This window comes from Delphinapterus leucas, chromosome X (assembly GCF_059928025.1).
Source record: "Delphinapterus leucas isolate spDelLeu-1000000601 "Yukka" chromosome X, BTC_Dleu_Yukka2, whole genome shotgun sequence".
NCBI lineage: Eukaryota > Metazoa > Chordata > Mammalia > Artiodactyla > Monodontidae > Delphinapterus > Delphinapterus leucas.
This window is the reverse complement of record NC_143150.1, coordinates 4,556,994-4,577,216: the sequence shown is the minus strand read 5'-3', so window position 1 is coordinate 4,577,216 and position 20,223 is coordinate 4,556,994. Positions and strand designations below refer to the sequence as shown.

The 20,223-nt window shown below is 42.5% G+C and overlaps 1 protein-coding gene across 2 annotated transcripts in view; it reads right to left on the bottom strand.

Moving 5' to 3' along the window:
• CD99L2 (CD99 molecule like 2) overlaps positions 1–20,223 on the bottom strand; it is a 112,837-nt gene that overhangs the window by 11,246 nt on the left and 81,368 nt on the right. For both annotated transcript variants that reach the window (XM_022561136.3, XM_022561137.3), the window contains exons 5-8: positions 17,051–17,119; positions 16,840–16,935; positions 14,651–14,716; positions 416–454 (exon numbers count right to left, since the gene is read on the bottom strand). In XM_022561136.3, the coding sequence (XP_022416844.1) occupies positions 416–454; positions 14,651–14,716; positions 16,840–16,935; positions 17,051–17,119 (270 nt within the window). The remainder of the gene's footprint in view (positions 1–415; positions 455–14,650; positions 14,717–16,839; positions 16,936–17,050; positions 17,120–20,223) is intronic.

Here is a 20,223-nt window from a genome sequence, read left to right as displayed (position 1 = left end):
CTCTACCCGGCGAGCTAAGCTTGTTCTAGGGCCCGTGACCCCCAAGCCAGTGTGCGGGGCTGTGCCACTTATACCGAAGGGCGGAAAATGACACAGTGTGCCCATGGGTCTACCAAGTACTTCCCGTTTTCCGTAAGGATTTCCATTTTGAGTGGCTTGAAAGGTGGCCGTGGAGGCGCTGCAGCCTCCACCCCGCCAGCTGAGGCTCAGATAGGCCAGCGGGCTGCCCCTGGGGCCACTTCCCCGGGATCCAGAGCTTCACGCTTAATCCCTTTAAATGGCTGCATTCCTCTGCTGGTGGCCTCACTGACGGGTCTCTACCAGGAACCGTCACGGGAGGGTCGGGAAGACCAGCTCTGAGACGAAAGCGGGCCAGTTTGTGGTTTCCAGCGGAAACCTCGGGACTCAAACTCACCGGATCCTGAGTCGTCCCCGCTGCCATACTGGCCATCACCTGCAGAAAGAACAAAAGCCGTCAGTGTCCTCCGTGACCACCAGCTCGGCGTCGGGAGGGACAGCCCCTTCCCGACTGGCTGAGCCTTTGGGGTCCACCTCTGCCCCAGGCCCTGCCAGCACAGCCCCTGTGGGCTCTGCCCTGACTGTAGCAAGACCTGCTTCCTTATGCCTGTCACCTGCCAAAGCCCAGGTGGGACGTTTTATTTTTGAAGTGACAGCGACTGTGCACTGAGAACGTGTTACATCCTGGCTCTTCACACGCAGTCCGCTGGGGCAGGTGCGCCCAGCAACCATCCCCAGCGATAGCGCAGGGAGCAGAGGTGCGCAGGTGGGGGACTTGCCGGCAGGTGGCGGAGCTGAGCCCACGCCAGGCGAGCCTGCCTCTGAAGGATAACACCGCGTGGGTCCCATGCATCTAGTGTCCCCTCTAAAATATATTTATCGTTTACCTAATTATAGAAACACGGTGATGTAAAACTTTGTTTTAAAAAAGGACGAAAGACCAGCATAGAAATATTTCATCATCCCACTACCCAAAGAGATTTACAGTTAATATTTCAATTTCTTTTCCTCCTGTCCTTCGCCCTTTACCTGGTTTTCTTCAAATCCAGATGCTTCTGCTCATGTAACGTAGGTGCACATACGGTGCCCTTACGATATGCTACAGAATTCAGTGGTAATCGGGAGTTTTTTAAGGGCCATCCACTTCTGGCTTGGCCTAGACTTTGAGTTGTTCTTGGAACATAAACCAATGCAGGCTGACAATCGCCTATCTAGGATTTTGAAATTCAAAAGGCTCTGAAATACCACAGAGATGGAGAACAGATTAGTGGTTGACAGGGGTTAGTGAGGGTGAAGACGGAGGGAGTTGGCTGTGATGAAAAGAGGGAAAGCGGAAGGATCCTTGTGGTGACAGAAGTGTTCTTTTCTTAACTGCAGTGGTGGTCACACAAACGTACATGTGATAAAATTTCATAGAACGAAACAGACACTCTCTCTCTCACACACACACACACCCTGCCCAGACAGCAGCTCCCTAACAAGCCACCGGTGCCATTTAGGACATTAACATTAACAAGCACCCTCTTCTTCTCAGGACATAATGCTCGTTAATGGAGGGAGCCCGTGTTCCCAGAGCCCAGGGTTCTTGGGGGAAGCTGCTCTAGTATGCTGGGGGGATGTAGGTGCATGAATTGTAACAAATGTACCCCCTCCGGTGGGGCATGCTGCTAATGGGTAGGCTGGGGGCATGGGGAACTCTCTGTACAGTGTGCTCAATTTTGCTGTGAACCTAAAATTGCTCTAAAAAATAAAGTCTTTTTTTAAAAATAAGAGTCTTGGGGGAGAAAATGAGGTCTGCTATGTTCCCACCTGGGACTGAATCCTTGAGTTAAATGCATTTTACAGACATCCATGATTGGAAATGAATGGTTATTTACAAAACAAGGAGCAGTGGCATTTTCAAAAACACAATCACTGCTGTCGGAGGAAGCAGAGCAGAGAGGAGGACGTGAGTCACCCTGTGCATTAACGTGTGCACAGCAAGGTCACTTGTGAGGACTGGCCCATCACTGGTCCCTTCTGCTGCGCCAGACGCGGCTGTCGTCAAGGGTAGCGGCTACCCCTCACAGGCGTCCTCTGCTGACGTGTTCATGTCACTAGATTTCCAGATAGGAATGAGCAATTCAACCCACTCTTTGGTTCACCTTGAGCTGGAACGAAGCTGAGTGTTCCCACGTCTCCCTTTCCTGATTAATTCTTGATCATGAGGATTCACAACAACTTGAACCTCACAATCTGTATGGCCAGGAGCTATGAGGGTGTTACATGAAATGTAAACAGGAAGGCCCCCTGATCTCCAGGGGCATCTGGAGAGCTCTGGCTCCCCCTGGCCGTCAAAAATATTCAAATGCTCAATTCTTCAGTCTCTAGGAATCCCTGACTATCTGACCATCTGTGATTGGACAAAAGCGTTTTTCTAAGAAGATGACAAATAAATGTTACTCCCTCCTCAAAAAGAAATGTGATCCCATCCTGTGGGTCACTCACTGCTCAGATGGGCACGTGGGCTGAGATACTAAGAGGTTAGAGAACAATTGGAAAATAAGACCCCAGTCATTCTAGATCCTTCCATCCCTTCTAGTTGCATGAGCCTGAAGTAGAGTCGGCCACCAAGGCTTGCCACTGGAGTTAGCCAAGCCAATGTCACAGTTTTGATCCCTATTTGGCTACTGAGCTCCATTCACTTCCTCTGAGCACAGGCTGAACCCAGCTCCTTTACGAAATGCATGCCATGCAAAAAGTGGTACTGGGACAACTGATGACCCACTGGCATAACAAATTTATCCAAACCAACACCACCAATGGGAGTAAGTTTCCAATAAATATAAAATGGATGAAGCCATAAAAGCACTACAAGAAAATGCAGGACAACATTTATATTGTCTTGGGGTAATGAATGACGTCCTAAACCTGGCCCTCAAGCCAGGAGCCTGAAATGGAAAAGATTATATCAAAAGTCAAAACTTCCATACTAAAAGCACAAGAAACGAAAGGGAAAAATGGATAAATTGGACTCTGTCAAAATTAAAAACCTTTGTGCTTCATAGAACATCATCAAGAAAGTGGAAAGACAGCCCACAGAATGGAAGAAAACATTGGCAAATTCTATATCTGACAAGGGATGAGTATTGAGAATAAAGAACTTCTACTACTCAATAAAAAGGCAAATAATTCAATTTTAAAATGGACACAGGATAGGAAGACACTTCTCCAGAGAGATATACAAATGGACAATGAGCACACGAAAAGAGCTCAGCATCCTTAGTCACCAGGGAAATGCAAATCAAACCCACAATGAGATACCACTTCACTCGCATTAGGATGGCTACAGTCCAAAAAAGGTAAATAGGTGTTAGTGAGGATGTGAAGAAATTGGATCTTTCAGACAATGCTGATGAGAATGTAAAGTGCTACAGCTGCTATGGAAAACAGGTTGGTGGTTACTCCCAAAGGTAAACACAGAGTTACCACAAGACTGAACAATTGCACTTCTAGGTATATATACCCAAGAGAACTGAAAACACCTGACCACACAAAAACTGGTACACTGATTTCATTGCCGCACATTAGTTGTAAAAGCCAAAAAGTGGAAACCACCTAAAGGTTCATCAACTGGTGAATGGGTAACTAAAATGTCTTTGGAAGGTATGAAAAGAGATTAATAATCCCTAATGTAAAAGGAGCCCTTACACATAAATGAGTAGAAAACGGGACAATGGGCACGAATAGTCAATTCACACAATATATTAAGAGTGTCTAATAAGACAGAGGTGAAAAGTGTTTCACTTCTTGGATGCAAAGACATGGAAAATTTAAACAGGATAGCATTTTGTACTAATCAAATCTGCGAAGATTACAAAACTAAAATACCCAGTGAAGATTAAAAACTAAAATGAGCAAACAGGCAGTACACTCAGAGAGCGGCATCTTTAAAACTTTACACCTCCTGTGACTCTGCAGTTCAAGTTCTAGGAATTTGTCTGACAATTAAGGTTTTATACATTTGGCGATGAGGAAGTTCATCCCAGCACTGTGTACAGTAGTAAAAAGCTGGAGGAAAAACCCTCTCTGTACAAATATAGGCCCTGGTTAAGGAAGTCGCAGTGAAACGTAATATTACGCAGTGGTTGACATGATTTTTTAAAGGACTCCCTAATACAGAAAAAGATATTCGGGGTATTATCGAATTTAGAAACCTGGTTTTAAAAAGGTAACACGATCCCATTTTTGTAAAAATATTTACGAATATATACCTTATGCATAGAAAGAGTACTCCCTAGATGGTAAAACAATAAACAACTATTTTTCATAGAATTTTTCAAAGAATGTTTAAAATATGCAAGCCTCACGCAAATCTATCCACATCTACTTTCCCACAACTGGAGAAATAATTCAAAGAGGTTATTTCACAGGTCACTGGCAGGACCTTCATTTTCATGGACAATATGTTTTGTATCCTCACCTGCCTTCTGAGTTCACAATTATACATCACAGCTACATACCAAAGAGCCTAGAGTCGCCTTCTATCGTACCAGAAATTCCCTAGTACAGCATATCTCAGATTACAATTTGCTTTGAGTATAGACACCTATACATGTAGATAGTTATGGAATGCCAGAGCTCTAGGGACCACTGTCATAGCGATAGTGACTGCCATAGCTGTAGGGACTGCCACCATAGCTCAAGGGACCCCATAGCTATAGTGCCCACCATAACTATAAGGGCTCCTATAGCCATAGTGACCACTGTAGCTACAGAGAACACTGTAGAACAGGAGGCATTACCCTGTTGTCAACAGAAATGTTACCTCAGCATCTTCCAACATAAAAGACAACAATGCACACACACTGATACGTACAGACATATCAATCTTGAGTCACAACAGCCGCATGCCTGTCAGACAGGGATGCAATGCACTGACGTGTCCCTCACTGACAACAGTGCAATTCCAGGCTCACAGCCAGTGCCTGACACGTCTGATTTGCCACGGGCATGGAGAGCCACGTGACAGTGGTAGATAACAGCTAGAACGGCCGAGGGGGGACGTTCAAGTGCTTCAGGACCTTTGTAAGTATGCTAGACTTCCAGCAGCCACAGCTAGGAGTTTGAGATATTTTTAAAAATTATCTTCATTATTAAAAAAGTGGCAGCAGAAATGCAAAGTAAAATTTAAAAAAAACTGAAAAATGAATAAACAAAGAGGGACAAACACTTGCTTCAAATGACCCATGGTTACAAAGTCAAATCGAACTGAAAAGAGTCAGCCAGAACGTGGCTCGCTGAAAGTCTCCAAAGCCCAGATCTCCTCCATCCCCCACCTCAGGGAAGAGAACGGTCACCCTACCCTCTAGATAACGTGACAGGTGCCCCAACCCAACACTGAGCTGTACACCCCACCTACCTATGGCAAGCTTCCAAGACACCAGAAGTTATCTCAGAGAAAAGCCCTGTGTTCACGCTGCCCTCGTGCGTGCGTGCATGCGTGTGTGTGTACGTGCACGTGTGTTGGGAGCAGGGGCTCTGAGGGAGCATGTGGGTTTTTTTCACATTCTAGAACACTAGAACCAGAGAGCTGTTCTTCACATCTGGAACATCCTATTTCTTCATGTTATGAAAGCTGAAAAAAAACCAGAAATGGGTCCATAGAGAGACATGGAAAGGGCTGTCTGGCGGCAAGTCCCTAACTTTTTTCAGCTCCCAATAGAAGGCAATGTTTCTGGGGTAAGCCCTTCCACTTAAGCTCTTTTGCCATGATTATGTTCCCATCGAGACCCAATTCCCTGTTGCATGAGATCAACTTAATGGCTTGGAAGGGACCATGACAGCGCCCAGATATTTTGAGATAGTGACTGTAAATACAGTCAAAATGGAAGAGGAACGATTTCTTTAGACTCGGGAGGGAAAGTAGATAAACACAACGTGGTATATCTACACAAGGGAATATTATTCAGCCGTAAGAGGAAATGAAGTACTGAGCCATGCTATAACGGGGATGAACCTTGAATACATGCCAAGTAAAAGAAGCAATGCTATACGATTTCACTTAAATGAGGTACCTAGAGTAGTGAAATTCACAGAGGCAGAAGGTAGACTAGTGGCTACTAGGGGCTGCCGGGAGGGGAGAATGGGGCATAACTGCTTAACAGGTACAGTTTCCCTTTGGGAAGGTTCTGGAGATGGATGATGGTGATGGTTGTACACTTTCAATGATTAAAATGGTAAATGTTATGTATATCTTACTACAATAAAAAAAAATTAAACTCAGTAAGGAACCCTGGGGGCCTGGAAGACTCTAGAAGACTGGAGGTTCCAGGTGGGGAGCAAGCAGAGGCCTCAGCAAGGCTTCCCATGCGTGGTATTAGAAGAGAAACAAATGGAATGAAAATTCAAAGGCAGGAAGCAGTCTGCTGAGTCTGTCCAGGCACCTGCGAGACAAGAGGGGAGAGCAGAGGAAGCTGTCCGTGCAAAGCCCTGGAAGGCAATCCAAGACGGAGGCTCCTGGGCACCAGAAGGCTGCAGTTGGAGGGAAAGAACACTGGAAGCTACAGCCAAAAACAGCTTCTCATTTAACCCTGGGAAGTAAAGGTGATGGGCTCCCACTTCACACATGGGGACACCTTCGCACACCTGGAGGGGAACGTCTATATCTCTTTAGAGGTATGGGTTTTGACTCTTGCCTCTGGTTTTAAGAACTACATGCTTTGGCCTTAAAAACTACCATCTGGGAGTGAAAAGAGTGCTCAATCTGTTTCTAATATGAAATTTTCTTTTTTGACTAAAAACAATGATGCAGTATTTTCTGCTAATGACATCCCTGCTCCCCTCCACGCTCTTTCCCAACTGAGGACAGACACCAGGAGCCAGAGGAAGATCAGGTAAGGCGTTCGCTTCATGAACAGGGCTTCCAAGTACTTCTCCGCTCCGCCACCCCCCCCCCGCCCCTCACAAAACCACCTGGGGGAGAGCTGGGTTCACAGATCAGATTTATAGAGTTCACCTCCCGTAAGAGTGCACACTTACCCACCAGTTACATGAGGGGCACAGCCTCCCTCATCGCTCCCTTTGGGGTCCAAAAGAAAGCATTTCATGCCACGATGCCATCACTCATGTGGCCCAGAGGGTCGTCAGCCTAGCCAATCAAATGTGTCACTCTTCATGGGAAAGCGTGGGCGGGAGGGTAGAGAGCAAAGCCAGGTGTTTGGTCCATCCTGGTCCCCTTCATTTCAGGAAACTTTTATCGGGGGTGTCAGGGATACACAAGGGAAAAGGTGCCTGCCTTCAGAAGCCCAATATAGCAGGAGTGAAAAAGCTACACGTGACTCGGTGTGACTCAGTAATGACAGGGGCTATGCTGTACCAGCAGGATGACAGAAGTTCTATGAGAACCAAAGGCACGAGATGGGCGCTGTGCCACAGGGCCACAGAGGGGAGGGGCCTCCAGAGAGGAGGGGATCTTCGAGGTGTCCCTTAAGGGATCAGTGACTGAGCATTTGCTGGACATGAGTGGGAATTCATCTGGTGGAAGAAAGGCATTTAAACAGAGGAACAGCATGTGAAGGCACAAAGATAGGCATGGACCAGCTCGTTCACATGTTTGGAGGCGAAATGAAGTTGACGGTCTAGGGCAGAAAGATATGTCAGCAGGATAAGGGGCTTGAACTTATCCTATAGGCATTAGCGAGCCACTCAAGAGACTTGTTGTTGTTTTGGCTTAAAAAATGTTTCCCAACAATTAAGAAAAAGTTCAAACATTCAAAAAAGTTGAAAACACTGTACAGTGAACACTCATATACCCACCATCTGGATTCTATAATTAACAGTTTACATTATTCACTTTATCATATGTCCATCCATCCCTCTATCCATCCGATCTTATTTTTGTGATGCATTTCAAAGTAAGTCTCAGACATCTGTATGCTTCACCCATACGCATATTATAACCTAGAATTCCATGTTTGCTTGTGATTCCTTTTTTAAGGTAAAATTTACATATAATAAAATACTAACCTTACATGTACCAGAAAGTTCTCTCATGTCCCCGTCCAACTAATCTCCATTCTCACCCCAATCCACAGCAGCCGTGGATCTCATTTGTAACATTAGAAATTAGTTTTACAAATATTAGAACTTCACATGACTGGGCTCATATAGTATGTACTGTTTTTTTCACTGGCTTCTTTCACTCAGCATAATATTTTTGACATTTATTCATGTTATCCTGTATATCAGTAAGTCATTCCACTGTATGAATATATATCACAATTTGTCTATCCATTCTCCTATTGATAATTAGGCTGCTTACAGTTTCTTTTGTTGTTGTTTTGCTATTATAAATAAAGTCGTTTTTAGAATTCTGTTATAAGTCTTTTTTGGACATAAGCTCTCATTTTTCTTAAAAATAAGTGAAATTGCTGGGTTACTGGGGAGGTCTATGTTCAGTTTTATAAGAAACTTTACATTCACACCAACAACCTACGAGCATTCCAGTTGCTCCACTTACGCACTAACATTCGGTATCTGTCAGTCTTTCCGATTTTAGCCATTCTGGTGGCTGTGTTGTGATAACTCATCATGGTTTTCATTCGCATTTCCCCAATAAAGATTTTGAGCATCTTCATATAACTTCTTTTATGAAGTGTCTCTTAGGCTCGTTTTTTGTTTGTTTGTTTGTTTTTGTTTTTGTTTTTGTTTTTCTGTGGTACGCGGGCCTCTCACTGTTGTGGCCTCTCCCGTTGCGGAGCACAGGCTCCGGATGCGCAGGCTCAGCGGCCATGGCTCACAGGCCCAGCCACTCCGCGGCATGTGGGATCTTCCCAGACCGGGGCACGAACCCGCGTCCCCTGCATCGGCAGGCGGACTCTCAACCACTGCACCACCAGGGAAGCCCTAGGCTCGTTTTTTAATTGGGCTGTTTGTCTTTTCATTATTACACAATAGTTTTAAACAGAGGACTGACAAGATCATGTTCCTGGTGATTCTCTCTGGCAGCTGCATGGAGGACAGGCTGGAACCAGGAGACCAGTTAAGAGATTAAGGTAATGACCCAAGGGTAGGTGATATGGGCCTGGGCTTGAGGGAAGGAAAAGAGAAAGAATATTCCAAATTCCAGAGATACTAGCAGAGAGGATGTCTGGCATGAGGGGTTGAGGAGGTCAACAAATCCTCTTCTCAAAAAGCAACTATAACCCTGGACAATCAAAGACAGCCATTTCAGGAAATAGATTTAGTTCCTGTGAGAACACCTGGAATCTGAGGCCTTTTCCCCCAGGGCTGCTCTCATTTCCCTTTCTCCCAGGTCTTTCAGCAGCTAGTTTAACTGGGGAGAGGTGGACAGGCCATGGAAATCAGCAACTGCCCTACAGCTGCCAAACGGGACCCACATGACTTGGAGAGCCAGCAGCTCCTTTAGCCTGAGCAAGCTAACCGGTCAACTAGCCAGGGATTGAACAGAGACGTGAGACGACCACAGGGGGCTTGATACACTCTCCACGTAGCCTTGGTTGCCCCGAAGCTGAGGACGTGCCCAGCAGAGACAGTACTGGTATTGGCTGAAGGCCAGCTATGGACAACAATGGAGCAGAATTGAGAGTCCAGAAACAAACTCTTACATCTATGGTCAATTGATTTTCCATAGGAGCCAAGACAGTTTAGTAGGGAAAGGAAAATCTTGTCAACAAGTGGTGCAAAAGAATAAAGTTGGACTCCTATTTCACACCATATACAGATGAACTAAAAGATGGAACAAAGGCATAAATGTAAAAGCGAAAACAATAAAACTCTTAGAAGAGGACATAAGAAAACATCTTCATGAACTTAGTTCTTAAAACACCAAAGCATGATCCGTAAAAGAAAAAAGATTGATAAATCAAACTTTATAAAAAAATAAATTTTATTATTTGATAAACAACACTATGAAGAAAAGGAAGAGACAAGCCACAGACTGGGAAACAATATTTTTAAAATCATATACCTGAAAAAGGATTTGTATCCAGGTTAAAAATAGAACTAATAAAAGCAAACTGAATTTTTCACATGGGCAAAAAATCTGAACAGACTTCAAAGAACAGTATAAAATAGGAATATAAAAAGATGCTCAACATCACTTCCCATTAGGAAAATACAATGAAAAAAACAATTAGATACCCCTACACAAGTATTAGAATGCCTAAAATGAAAAAAAAAAACAAAAAACATACCCTGACAGAACCCTCTTACACTGCTGGTGGGAATGTAAAGTGGTGCAGCCATTATGGAAAACAGTATGGAGGTTCCTCAGAAAACTAAAAATAGAACTATATGATCCAGTAATCCCACTCCTGGGCGTATATACAGACAAAACTACAATTCAAAAAGATACATGCACCCCAATGTTCACTGCAGCACTATTTACAAAAGCCAAGACTTGGAAGCAACCTAAGTGTTCACTGAAAGATGAATGGATAAAGAAGTTGTGGTACATATATACAATGGAGTATTACTCAGCCATGAGAAAAGGAATGAAATAATGCCATCTGCAGCTACATGGATGGACCTAGAGATTATCATGCTAAGCAAAGTAAGTCAGACAGAGAAAGAAAAATACCGTATGATATCACTTACATGTGGAATTTAAAATATGACACAAATGAACATATCCATGAAACAGACTCACAGACACAGAGAATAGACTTGTGGTTGCCAAGGGGGGAGGGAGGGAAGGAAGGATTGGGAGTTGGAGATTAGCAGATGCAAACTAGTATGTATAGGATGGATAAACAACAAGGTCTTACTGTTGTAGCATGGGGAACTATATTCAATATCCTGAGATAAACCATAATGAAAAGGTACATATATATATATATATATATATATATATATATATATATACACATATATATATATGTATAACTGAGTTACTTTGCTATACAGCAGAAATTAATACAACATTGTAAATCAAATATACTTCAAAAAAAATTTTTTTAAACCCTGACGATATCAATTGCTGATGAGGATGTAGAGCAACTGGAACTCTCATTCATTGCTCATGGAAAAGTATTGGGTTGGCCAAAAAGTTCGTTCGGCTATTCCCATAAGATGTAAGAGGTCGGGTTTCCCAAACGAACTTTTTGGCCAACCCAATATAATGGTACAGCCACTTCAGAAGACAGCTGGGAAGTTTACTGTAAAGCTAAACATAGATTTACCATATGACCCAGAAATTATATACCTAGGTATTTACCCATGTGGATTGAAAACTTATGCCTGTACAAAAACCTGTATGTAAATATTTAGAGCAGCTTTATTTATAATCACCAAAAGCTAAATGCAACCAAGATGTCCTTCAACAGGTGAATGGACAAATTGTGGTACATCTAGACAATGAAATATTATAAAGAAATGACTTACCAAGCCATGAATAAACATATAGGAATCTTTAATGCACATTGCTAAGTGAAAGAAGCCAGTCTGGAAAGGCTACACACTGTATGATTCTAACCATATGACATTCTGCAAAAGGCAAAAGCTACGGAGATGATAAACAGATTAGTGGTTGCACGAAGAGAAAATGGATTAGGGTTGAGGAAACAGAGAGTGGCTGAGTACCAAAGGGGTATATACAGAAGAACTTTTATGGTGACAGACTGTTCTGTATGGGACTTGGGTGGTGGACACATGACTATACGCATTTGTAAAAACCCATACAAACGTATATCACAAGGAGTGACCTTTAATGTATGCAAGCAAAACATCAACCACGTTGGTGGGGGATCTCAGGATGGAATGTAGACTGTGACAAATGAATGTATCTGCATTATAAATGTATGTCAGAACTGCACTGAATGGAGGGGTCATAAAGGAGCTATGCAAGTAACTTTAGAAAGACGGTACTTTGACTGAAACTGTAAGGTAAAGACAAAAGAAGAAAAACAAACACTGGACTGTAGTTGGTAAAGCTGCGTCTCACAGGGGTATGGGTTAACAATTACGATTGCGCTATACACGTATAATACCAGAATTGAGCAAGTAAGCAAACAGTTGATGGATGGTAGGTTTCTCACTCTCAGAGAGAGAAGTTAGGTTAATACAGATGCTGATGAATAGATACAGAAATAATTATAGATACATATATACACACGGTTTATTAATAAAATACATCCATGTACTTCCTGTTTCCTAGTTGTGCCCACTTAAAGGGTTTAGAAGTAGCAACATCCCACTAATGAATACACTCAGCACCCAGATCTTGGTTTCTAATACCCTTTCCTTTCAGTGGGGAAGAGAATGACATACCACTGGATGCTCAAGGAAAGAGACCCACCAGGCAACAGTGTTCAGGAAGAAGAAGTGAATGAGAACAAGAAAGTGGGAGAGTGCCAGGTAGGGCCCAGGAGGAAAGAATGTGAAAGAGGAGGTGGTCATCAAAGTGAAATGCTGCAGAGGTCACATGGGACAGAGGGCTGTGACCACCAAGAGATGACTGGGGACCAAATAGCAACTCCGGGGGAATGGGAGGAGAGGCTTGCATACACTAAGGTGTAGACCACAGAGGGGACAATGACGAGATGAAACTGACTGGCTCAAGCTTCTCAGTCAGTGAAAATGCTAGGGAATGGAGGAGGCTGACGGGACCTGTTGATGAGAGACAGTCGCTACTACCTACAGACAAAATACGGGGCACCTACAGGGCCACTAGAAATGTTTTCTTGAGAAAAAATATACAACAGATAACATACTATCTCAGATACACTCCAAAACTATAGTTGAGTCTGTGTGCCTAAAATCCACAGTTAGAAAATGCATTAATTAGGACTGTTTTTATGCTGAAGATCGTCATTTATTTAAATGTGGTGTTTTATCTTCATACATGGCATTAGCACGTTTGCATAGAGAAGACTGTCTGAGAACTTCATCGTGTGCTTATCATAACCTAAGGTTCAGTTTCACACTCGTACTTTTTGCCGGGACCCTCTACTTTCTTTTACTGACACCTATAATGACAGAAAGTATATCTTATGCTAACAATTGATTATTCTTTACAAGAGAAATTCAAATATGAGCCTAATTAATGAAGTTCCTAACACTTCTTCCTTGTTAAAACATGTACTTTTAATAAGGAAGCCCCTCTCTTCTCACCATCTGGAAATACCATTTGTCACCCGGGAGTAATTGGCTAATTTGCTGGGTTTGCCCTTTAAATGTTCCATGTTCTCCTGACACCTGTGAGTTTCATTTAGAGGTTTTTGGAGCTTTTTACTCAAAATGACACTGTTTGGAAAGGTGGTTTGAAGGACAGATTTGACTACAGTATCCTTTAATCAGAACAACACTGTTCCCATACGAAAGGTGAGCTTCCAAGGGGCTGCGAGTCCCCTAAAATTTTATGTCAAGTTTTTTACATAGCGCATCTTTCAGGGGATGAGACACCCTAATTTACGCCGTATCACCAAAGGAATCCACGACTCCAAACAGATGCTAGTGCCACAGCCTAGACTGCGGGGAGTACAGCAGGCTGACACTGGAAACATGACATGTTACACTCGGAACTTGCTGTTACACTCACAACCACAAATCACAACCACAACAGGGAATCACCAAAAAATGCTACACCCACAACTTAGCATCACAACAGGTTACCATCACAGTAGTTACAATCATAAAAACTTACCACCAGAACTACAAGTTATAATCACAACATACCATCAGAACAGGTTACAACCACAAGTACCAACCACAAATTACAACCCTAACTTATTTTGCCACATCAAGTCTGGCTAACATTGTCTCCATACTAGGATCAGATCTTGCCAACATATTAAGATAAAAGGTTTAAATCTTTGGGTGATTTGCGGGGGAACTAAAACTACCTGCCTTGGGGGAGGGTGTGACTATGAAGGGCTGACACATCTGATACAATTTCATCGACCCAGACCCATGAGTGTATGTGTCCATGTGTACAGACACACACACACACACACACGCACACACACACACACACACACAAGTGCATGCAAAATCTGATGAAATCTGAATAAGGTCTGTATGTGACTTAATAACAATATTGAACCACTGTCAGCTTCCCGGTTTTGACAATGTAACTATAGCTTTGTCAAGATATCAGGGGAAGCCGAGTGAAGGGTACACAGGAATTTTCCTAAACAATTTGTTTATTTTTACAACTTCTTGTGACTCAAACTACTGCAAAATAAAAAGATTTTAAAAGATATCTGACTTGCTACGGGTGTCTTAAAAAAGCTCTTGTCATGATGAGTTTTGCTCCCCCCATCCCAAGAGTGACAGGCCCCCCAGGTTGCGAAGGCTGTTCCCAATGAGTCCTCTGACCTTCAGTTACTGTAACTGGTGCTGCCTTGGCAAACAGCTTCTGCTAGTATGGACACATTAACCCATGCAGCAACTTGGCTTAAGGAACATCAGGGAAAATGTGTGGCTTTTCCAAACTGGCTCATAAATCCCCCCTTGAGCTGCACAGTCTCTGTATCATTCCAAGTCAACCCCAAACTGCAAGCAGGGATGTCTAGGAACTAACTACCTTTGATTTCCCAGAGTCTGAGTAAGAACACCTCCAATCAACCTGGTTGCTGTATAATCCTGTCTTTAACAAGAATAAGGCATTTGGACAAATCAGTGTTCCTACCTTTATCCTTGTCAGGTTTGTATTCACCACCCCCTACTATGTCTTCAAGATCCTTGTCTGAAAAACCTGGAGAAAACAAAACACACATCTCAATGCCAAAAACATTTCTCAGAGACAAGAAATTTGTTACTTAATGTTGTCCAACATCCCCAGAAAGTGATTGCCACTTAAGAGGATCCTTGATGAATGCGTAGGCAAAACTCTAAAGGGGCCCCCAAGATTCTCTCCCATCAGTGTACACACCCCAGTATGCCATGACTGGGTGCGAGTGGAACCATGCATAGGATGGCTATCAACCCGTGATTAGGTTATATTACATGCCGAGGTGAACGGACTTTGCAGATGTAATTAAGTTACCACATCAGTTTGACTTGGCATTAATCAAAAGGCAGATTTTCCTGGGTGAGCCTGAAATTAATCAAGTGAGCCCTTTAAAACAGGGTTGAGGCCCTCCTGAGCTCAAACCCTAGAAGCAGTAGACTTAGCCTTCCTCTCCCCCTCCCTGCTCTTCTCTACTCCCCCCTCCCCCTCCCCCTCCCCCTCCTCCCTTCTCTCCCCTTCCGTCTAGTCTCTGTTTTTTCTCCTGGTGGTCTTAAAGAAGCAAGCAGCCACTTGTTCTAGAACTGCAAGGAAACGGTTCTCTGCCAACGAGCACACGAGCTTGGAAGACAACCCAACCTCAGCTGAGACTGCAGACCTGGCTGACACTGTGACTGAAGGTGTATGAGGTTCTGAAGAGAAAAACTCAGCTGAGCTGTTCCTGAACTCCTCACCAAAAGAAACAGCTTGTGATCATTTGTTATGGTGGTAACAGAAAACTAATACAAGGAAACCGAAAAATTAATTTTATTATAGCTCAACCACTGAGTACACATCTTTTAATATTCTGTGATGAAGTGGGGAGCATGCTTACAGCATTTCTGTTCCACTCCAAAGTCCTATAGTTGACTCAAAAAAGCACATGTGTGACTGTTTCAATTCTGCTTTGTATCAGCTGCTTTCTGTCATGAAAGACTACTTTTACTAGAAAGAAAGAATGATGGGCTAACTATGGTTATGGCAGCTTGAGTATTTGGAAGGTGTTTTCTTGAAAATGAATAAAATGGGGCTGTCACTTTAAAGAAAACCACTGGCAGTACTTGTTGCCAGTGATAATATTTCAAACAAAAAAGAGAATTTTGAAAAATCTACATCTACCACTGCGAGCTTAACAACTTTCCGTTACTTAAAGACTTTTTCTAATGAGATGGTGGTGATACTAACAGATGTGAATTTGGGGCACTGCATAATGAAATATGGCATTATTTGGAAGGTCAAAGGACTTAAGAACATCAATATTTTCCAAATGACCAATGCGTAATGCACAAAACCATGAATGGGTAAAAGTTACACTAAAAAGTACATGAGGATCCCTGGGGAGTTTAATGAACTCAACGATGGAAGATTCATTGATATGGTTTCACATTCTACACTGCACTTAACCTATAAGAAACAACCAGTGGTCGAGTTTGGGTGTCTTACCAAAGAAAAATGATGTGAATCAATGATCTGAAAAGTCTATTAAAATATTCTTCCCCTTTTCAATGGCGTATCTCTTATAAGGCCAGATCTCCTTCATATACATCAACTGTAACAACGTATCACAACTTGAGCCCAGAAGGAGATGGAGATGTGAGAGTCTAGCTCTTCTTTTTTTGGCCGCACCACAGCATGCGGGATCTTAGTTCCCCAACCAGGAAGTGCGGAGTCTTAACCACTGGACTGCCAGGGAAGTCCCCTAGCTTTCCTACTAAGATAGACATTATAGAAATTTGCAAAAATGTACAATGACACCACTTTTCTCACTAAATCGTCTTTATCTTGCCATAGTTATTTCTCATAGACTCTGCTATTTATGTTATTAACATGTGTGTGTTTGCTGTTGTTCATTTTAATTTTTTTCCAGTTTTAGATTCAAAGATGATAAATATCAATAGATGTGACCCACATCTCAATAGAGATTCTCAATAATTTGGGGAGTCCTGAGACCAAAACGCTTGAGAACCACTGTTGTAGGCTTCTCCTGGGCTTTGAAGTGCCCCCAGCTCTGCCAGGCCAGGAGTGGCTCTGTGGGCTGTTGTAGTTAATGAGCTACACCCTGACCGGGGAGCTACAGCACTGGCCTGTGCCTTCAACCAGCTGTGACTTACCTCCTCCTCCTGCACTCGGCTTCCTGTGGCCATGATCCTGATCATTTCGATCATCCAAGGCATCGGCCAAGTCAAATTCTTTTTCGTCAGGGGGCCCTAAAACATAAAAGACAAAGTCAGTTGGTTAAATTACAGGTAGCTCATTTGGACATGGCCCCAGAGAGCTCCACGGGGTCCCTGCTTAGTGCCCTCCTCAGAACAGCCGTGTTACCTGCAGGCTTTGCTGGAGCTCTGGTCGCTCCCGGTCTCCTGGTTGTGGTGGTGACGCGGTCCCATCTCTCTAAAAGGCGGAAGGGGGGCAGCAAGGGGAGCACAATTAGTAACACACACAGCAGCCACTGCACGGCTCAGGGAAGTCACAGCACGAGCACAGCACTCCTGTCCTGGTCCTGAGGTCCCTCTAATGCCTCTGAAGAACCACCTCGAGGATGACAAAGAGATGTAAGAGGGTTTACATGAGACGAGTTCTGCTTGCTTTTCTTCACAGGACGGGTGGTGAGGTGGACATGATCCCACATTTGATCTGGTGACTAGTGGAGCTGGGACTTGAGCCCAGATCTACAGGAGATGACCACATGCTTCAGGGGGTGCCAGAGCTTGAGCACAACCCCTGAGAGCTCCAAGCCTTGGCTGTCACCGCTCTCAACCCGGCACCGTAATCACAGGTAATACTGCCCAGGGATGAAGTGACGTTATGTTCCCAGTAGAGTATGGGAGTGTCTCATCAGCTGAAAGCGGTTACAGCACCAACAAAATATTGTATATAAGTGTGGTTACTGCTGTTAATACTAGGTCTTTCAGCTCAACCATACTCCTTTAAAATTGTGGACTTCTTGCACATCAATTACGTAGCATGCCACACAGGAGTTTTCCAGTAGTTTTTCTTGAACTTCAAGACTCCCATAACTGTTCCTATAATTGGAGGTAGCAGAGGGACAGGAAACTTAAGGGAAGGGGAAGGCACAGACAGTGCTGTATACAGTAAGCACTTAGAATAGAAGCAGCAATGTTTGTGGGGATAAAAACCTCAATGACTTTTACAGATCAATAACGTAATCCTCAAACTGCCCAGGTAATTTACAATGCATTACCTATCTTTTTTGGATAGAGCCTTGGGGTTGCCTATGGATCAAAGAATTATAAGTCTGAATCTTCTGGAAAGAGTGTTAAAAACACAGTAAGACATGACCTGCCAGTTCTCACTAGCAATAAAGGGGGATGTCACATAATGATAAAGGATCAATCCACCAAGAACACATAACAATCGTAAATGTGTATGCACCAAACAAGAGTCTCAAAACACATGAAGCTAAAATTCACAGAGCTGAGAAAAGAAATAAACAAATCCACAAGTATAGTTGGGGACATCAATACTCTACTCTCAGCAACTGACAGAACTACTAGAATGAAAACCAGCAAGGATATAGAAGAACTAAACAACACAATCAACTAACAGGATGTAACTGGCATAATGGACACTACCCAATCGCAGCAGAGTAAGTAACTGTTTAAGCACCCATGGAATATTCACCAACAGATCACACCCTGAGCCAGAAAGCAAACCTCAACAAATTTAAAAGTATTAAAGTGATAGAGAGTGGTATCTCTGACTATAATGGAATCAAACTAGAAACAACCAAACCAAAAACAATTAAGAGAAAACAAGAAAATCTCTCAACACTTGGAAATAAACAACACACTTCTAAATAAAACAAACAACGGTCAATGAGAAAGCCTCAGAATGAAATGTTAAGAATAAATAGCCCTAATGAAAATGAAAATACAGCATATCAAAATATGGGAGATGTAACGAAAGTAATGCTGAGAGGGAAGTTTATAGCACTAAATGCTTAAATTAGAAACAAAGAAAGGTCTCAAATCAATAATCCAAGTTCCTAACCCAAGATACTAGAAAATGACGAGCTAGATACTAGAAAAACAAACCCAAAGCAAGCAGGCAGAAGGAAACAATGTAAGAGCAGAAATCAATGAAATTGAAAATAGAAAAGTAAAATAGATCAACCAAACGGCTTGTTCTTTGAAAAAGTCAGTAAAATTGATACACCTCTAGCCTTACTAACAAATATAATTGAAGAAAAAAACCCCAAAATACTAATATAAGGAATGAAACAGCAGATATCATTATACATTCTGCACTATTAAAAGGATAATAAGAAAACGCTATGAACAACTTTATGTATTTGACAACTTAGGAGAAATGGACCAATTCCTTGAAATCCACAAACTATCACAACTCAACTCAATCCCGTGTTCATGTAACATAAGACTAATATTGTTAAGATGACAATACTACCCAAAGTAATCTACAGATTCAGTGCAATCTCTACCAAAATCCAAAACAGTTTTTTGGGCAGACTTAGAAAACCCCATCCTAAAATTCATATGGAGTCTCAAGAGAACCCAAATAGACAAAAGAATCCTGAAAAAGAAGAACTCACTTTCCTGATTTCAAAACTTACTACAAAGCTACAGCAATCAAAACAGTGTGGTACTGGCATAAGAACAGACATATAGACTAACGGAACAGAACAGAAAGCCCAGACATAACACTATGGTCAATATGTTCTTGACAAGGGTACCAAGAAACTGAATATCCACATGCCAAAGAATGAAGTTGGACCCTTACCTTACACCATATATAAAAATTAATTCAAAATGGATCAAAGTCCTAAACATAAGAGCTAAAACTATAAAACTCTTAGGCAAAAACATAGGGGAAAATCTTCATGATACTGGATTTGGTAATGACTTCTTGGATATGACACCAAAAGCATAGGCAACAAAAGGAATAATAGATAAATTGGCCCTCATCAAAAGTAAAGCCTTTTGTGCAAAGGACACTATCAAGAGGATCAAAAAACAATCCCAGAATGAGAGAATATATTCATAAATCATATATCCAGTAAGAGATTAAAATCCAGACTATATAAAGGACTCCTATAACAATTAAAAAAATGAGATTTAAAGATGGGCAAAGAACTTGAATAGACATACCTTCAAAGAAGATATATAAATGGTCAATAAGCACATGAAAAATGCTCAAAGTATTGGTCATTAGGGAAATATAAATCAAATCCACAAGGAGATACCACTTCACACTCATTAGGATGGCTATTATCAAAAGAAAAATGAAAAATAACAAATGTTGGTGAGGATGTGGAGAAATTGGAACCCTGGTATGTTGCTGGTGGGAATGTATAAAATGGTGCGGCTGCTGTGGAGAACACTTTGGTGATTACTCAAAAATTTAAACGTAGAATTACTACCTGATCCTTCGATTCCACCTCTAGGTATAAGCCCAAAAGGACTGAAGGCAGGGACTCAAACGGATACCTGCACAACGTTCAATACAGCACTATTCAC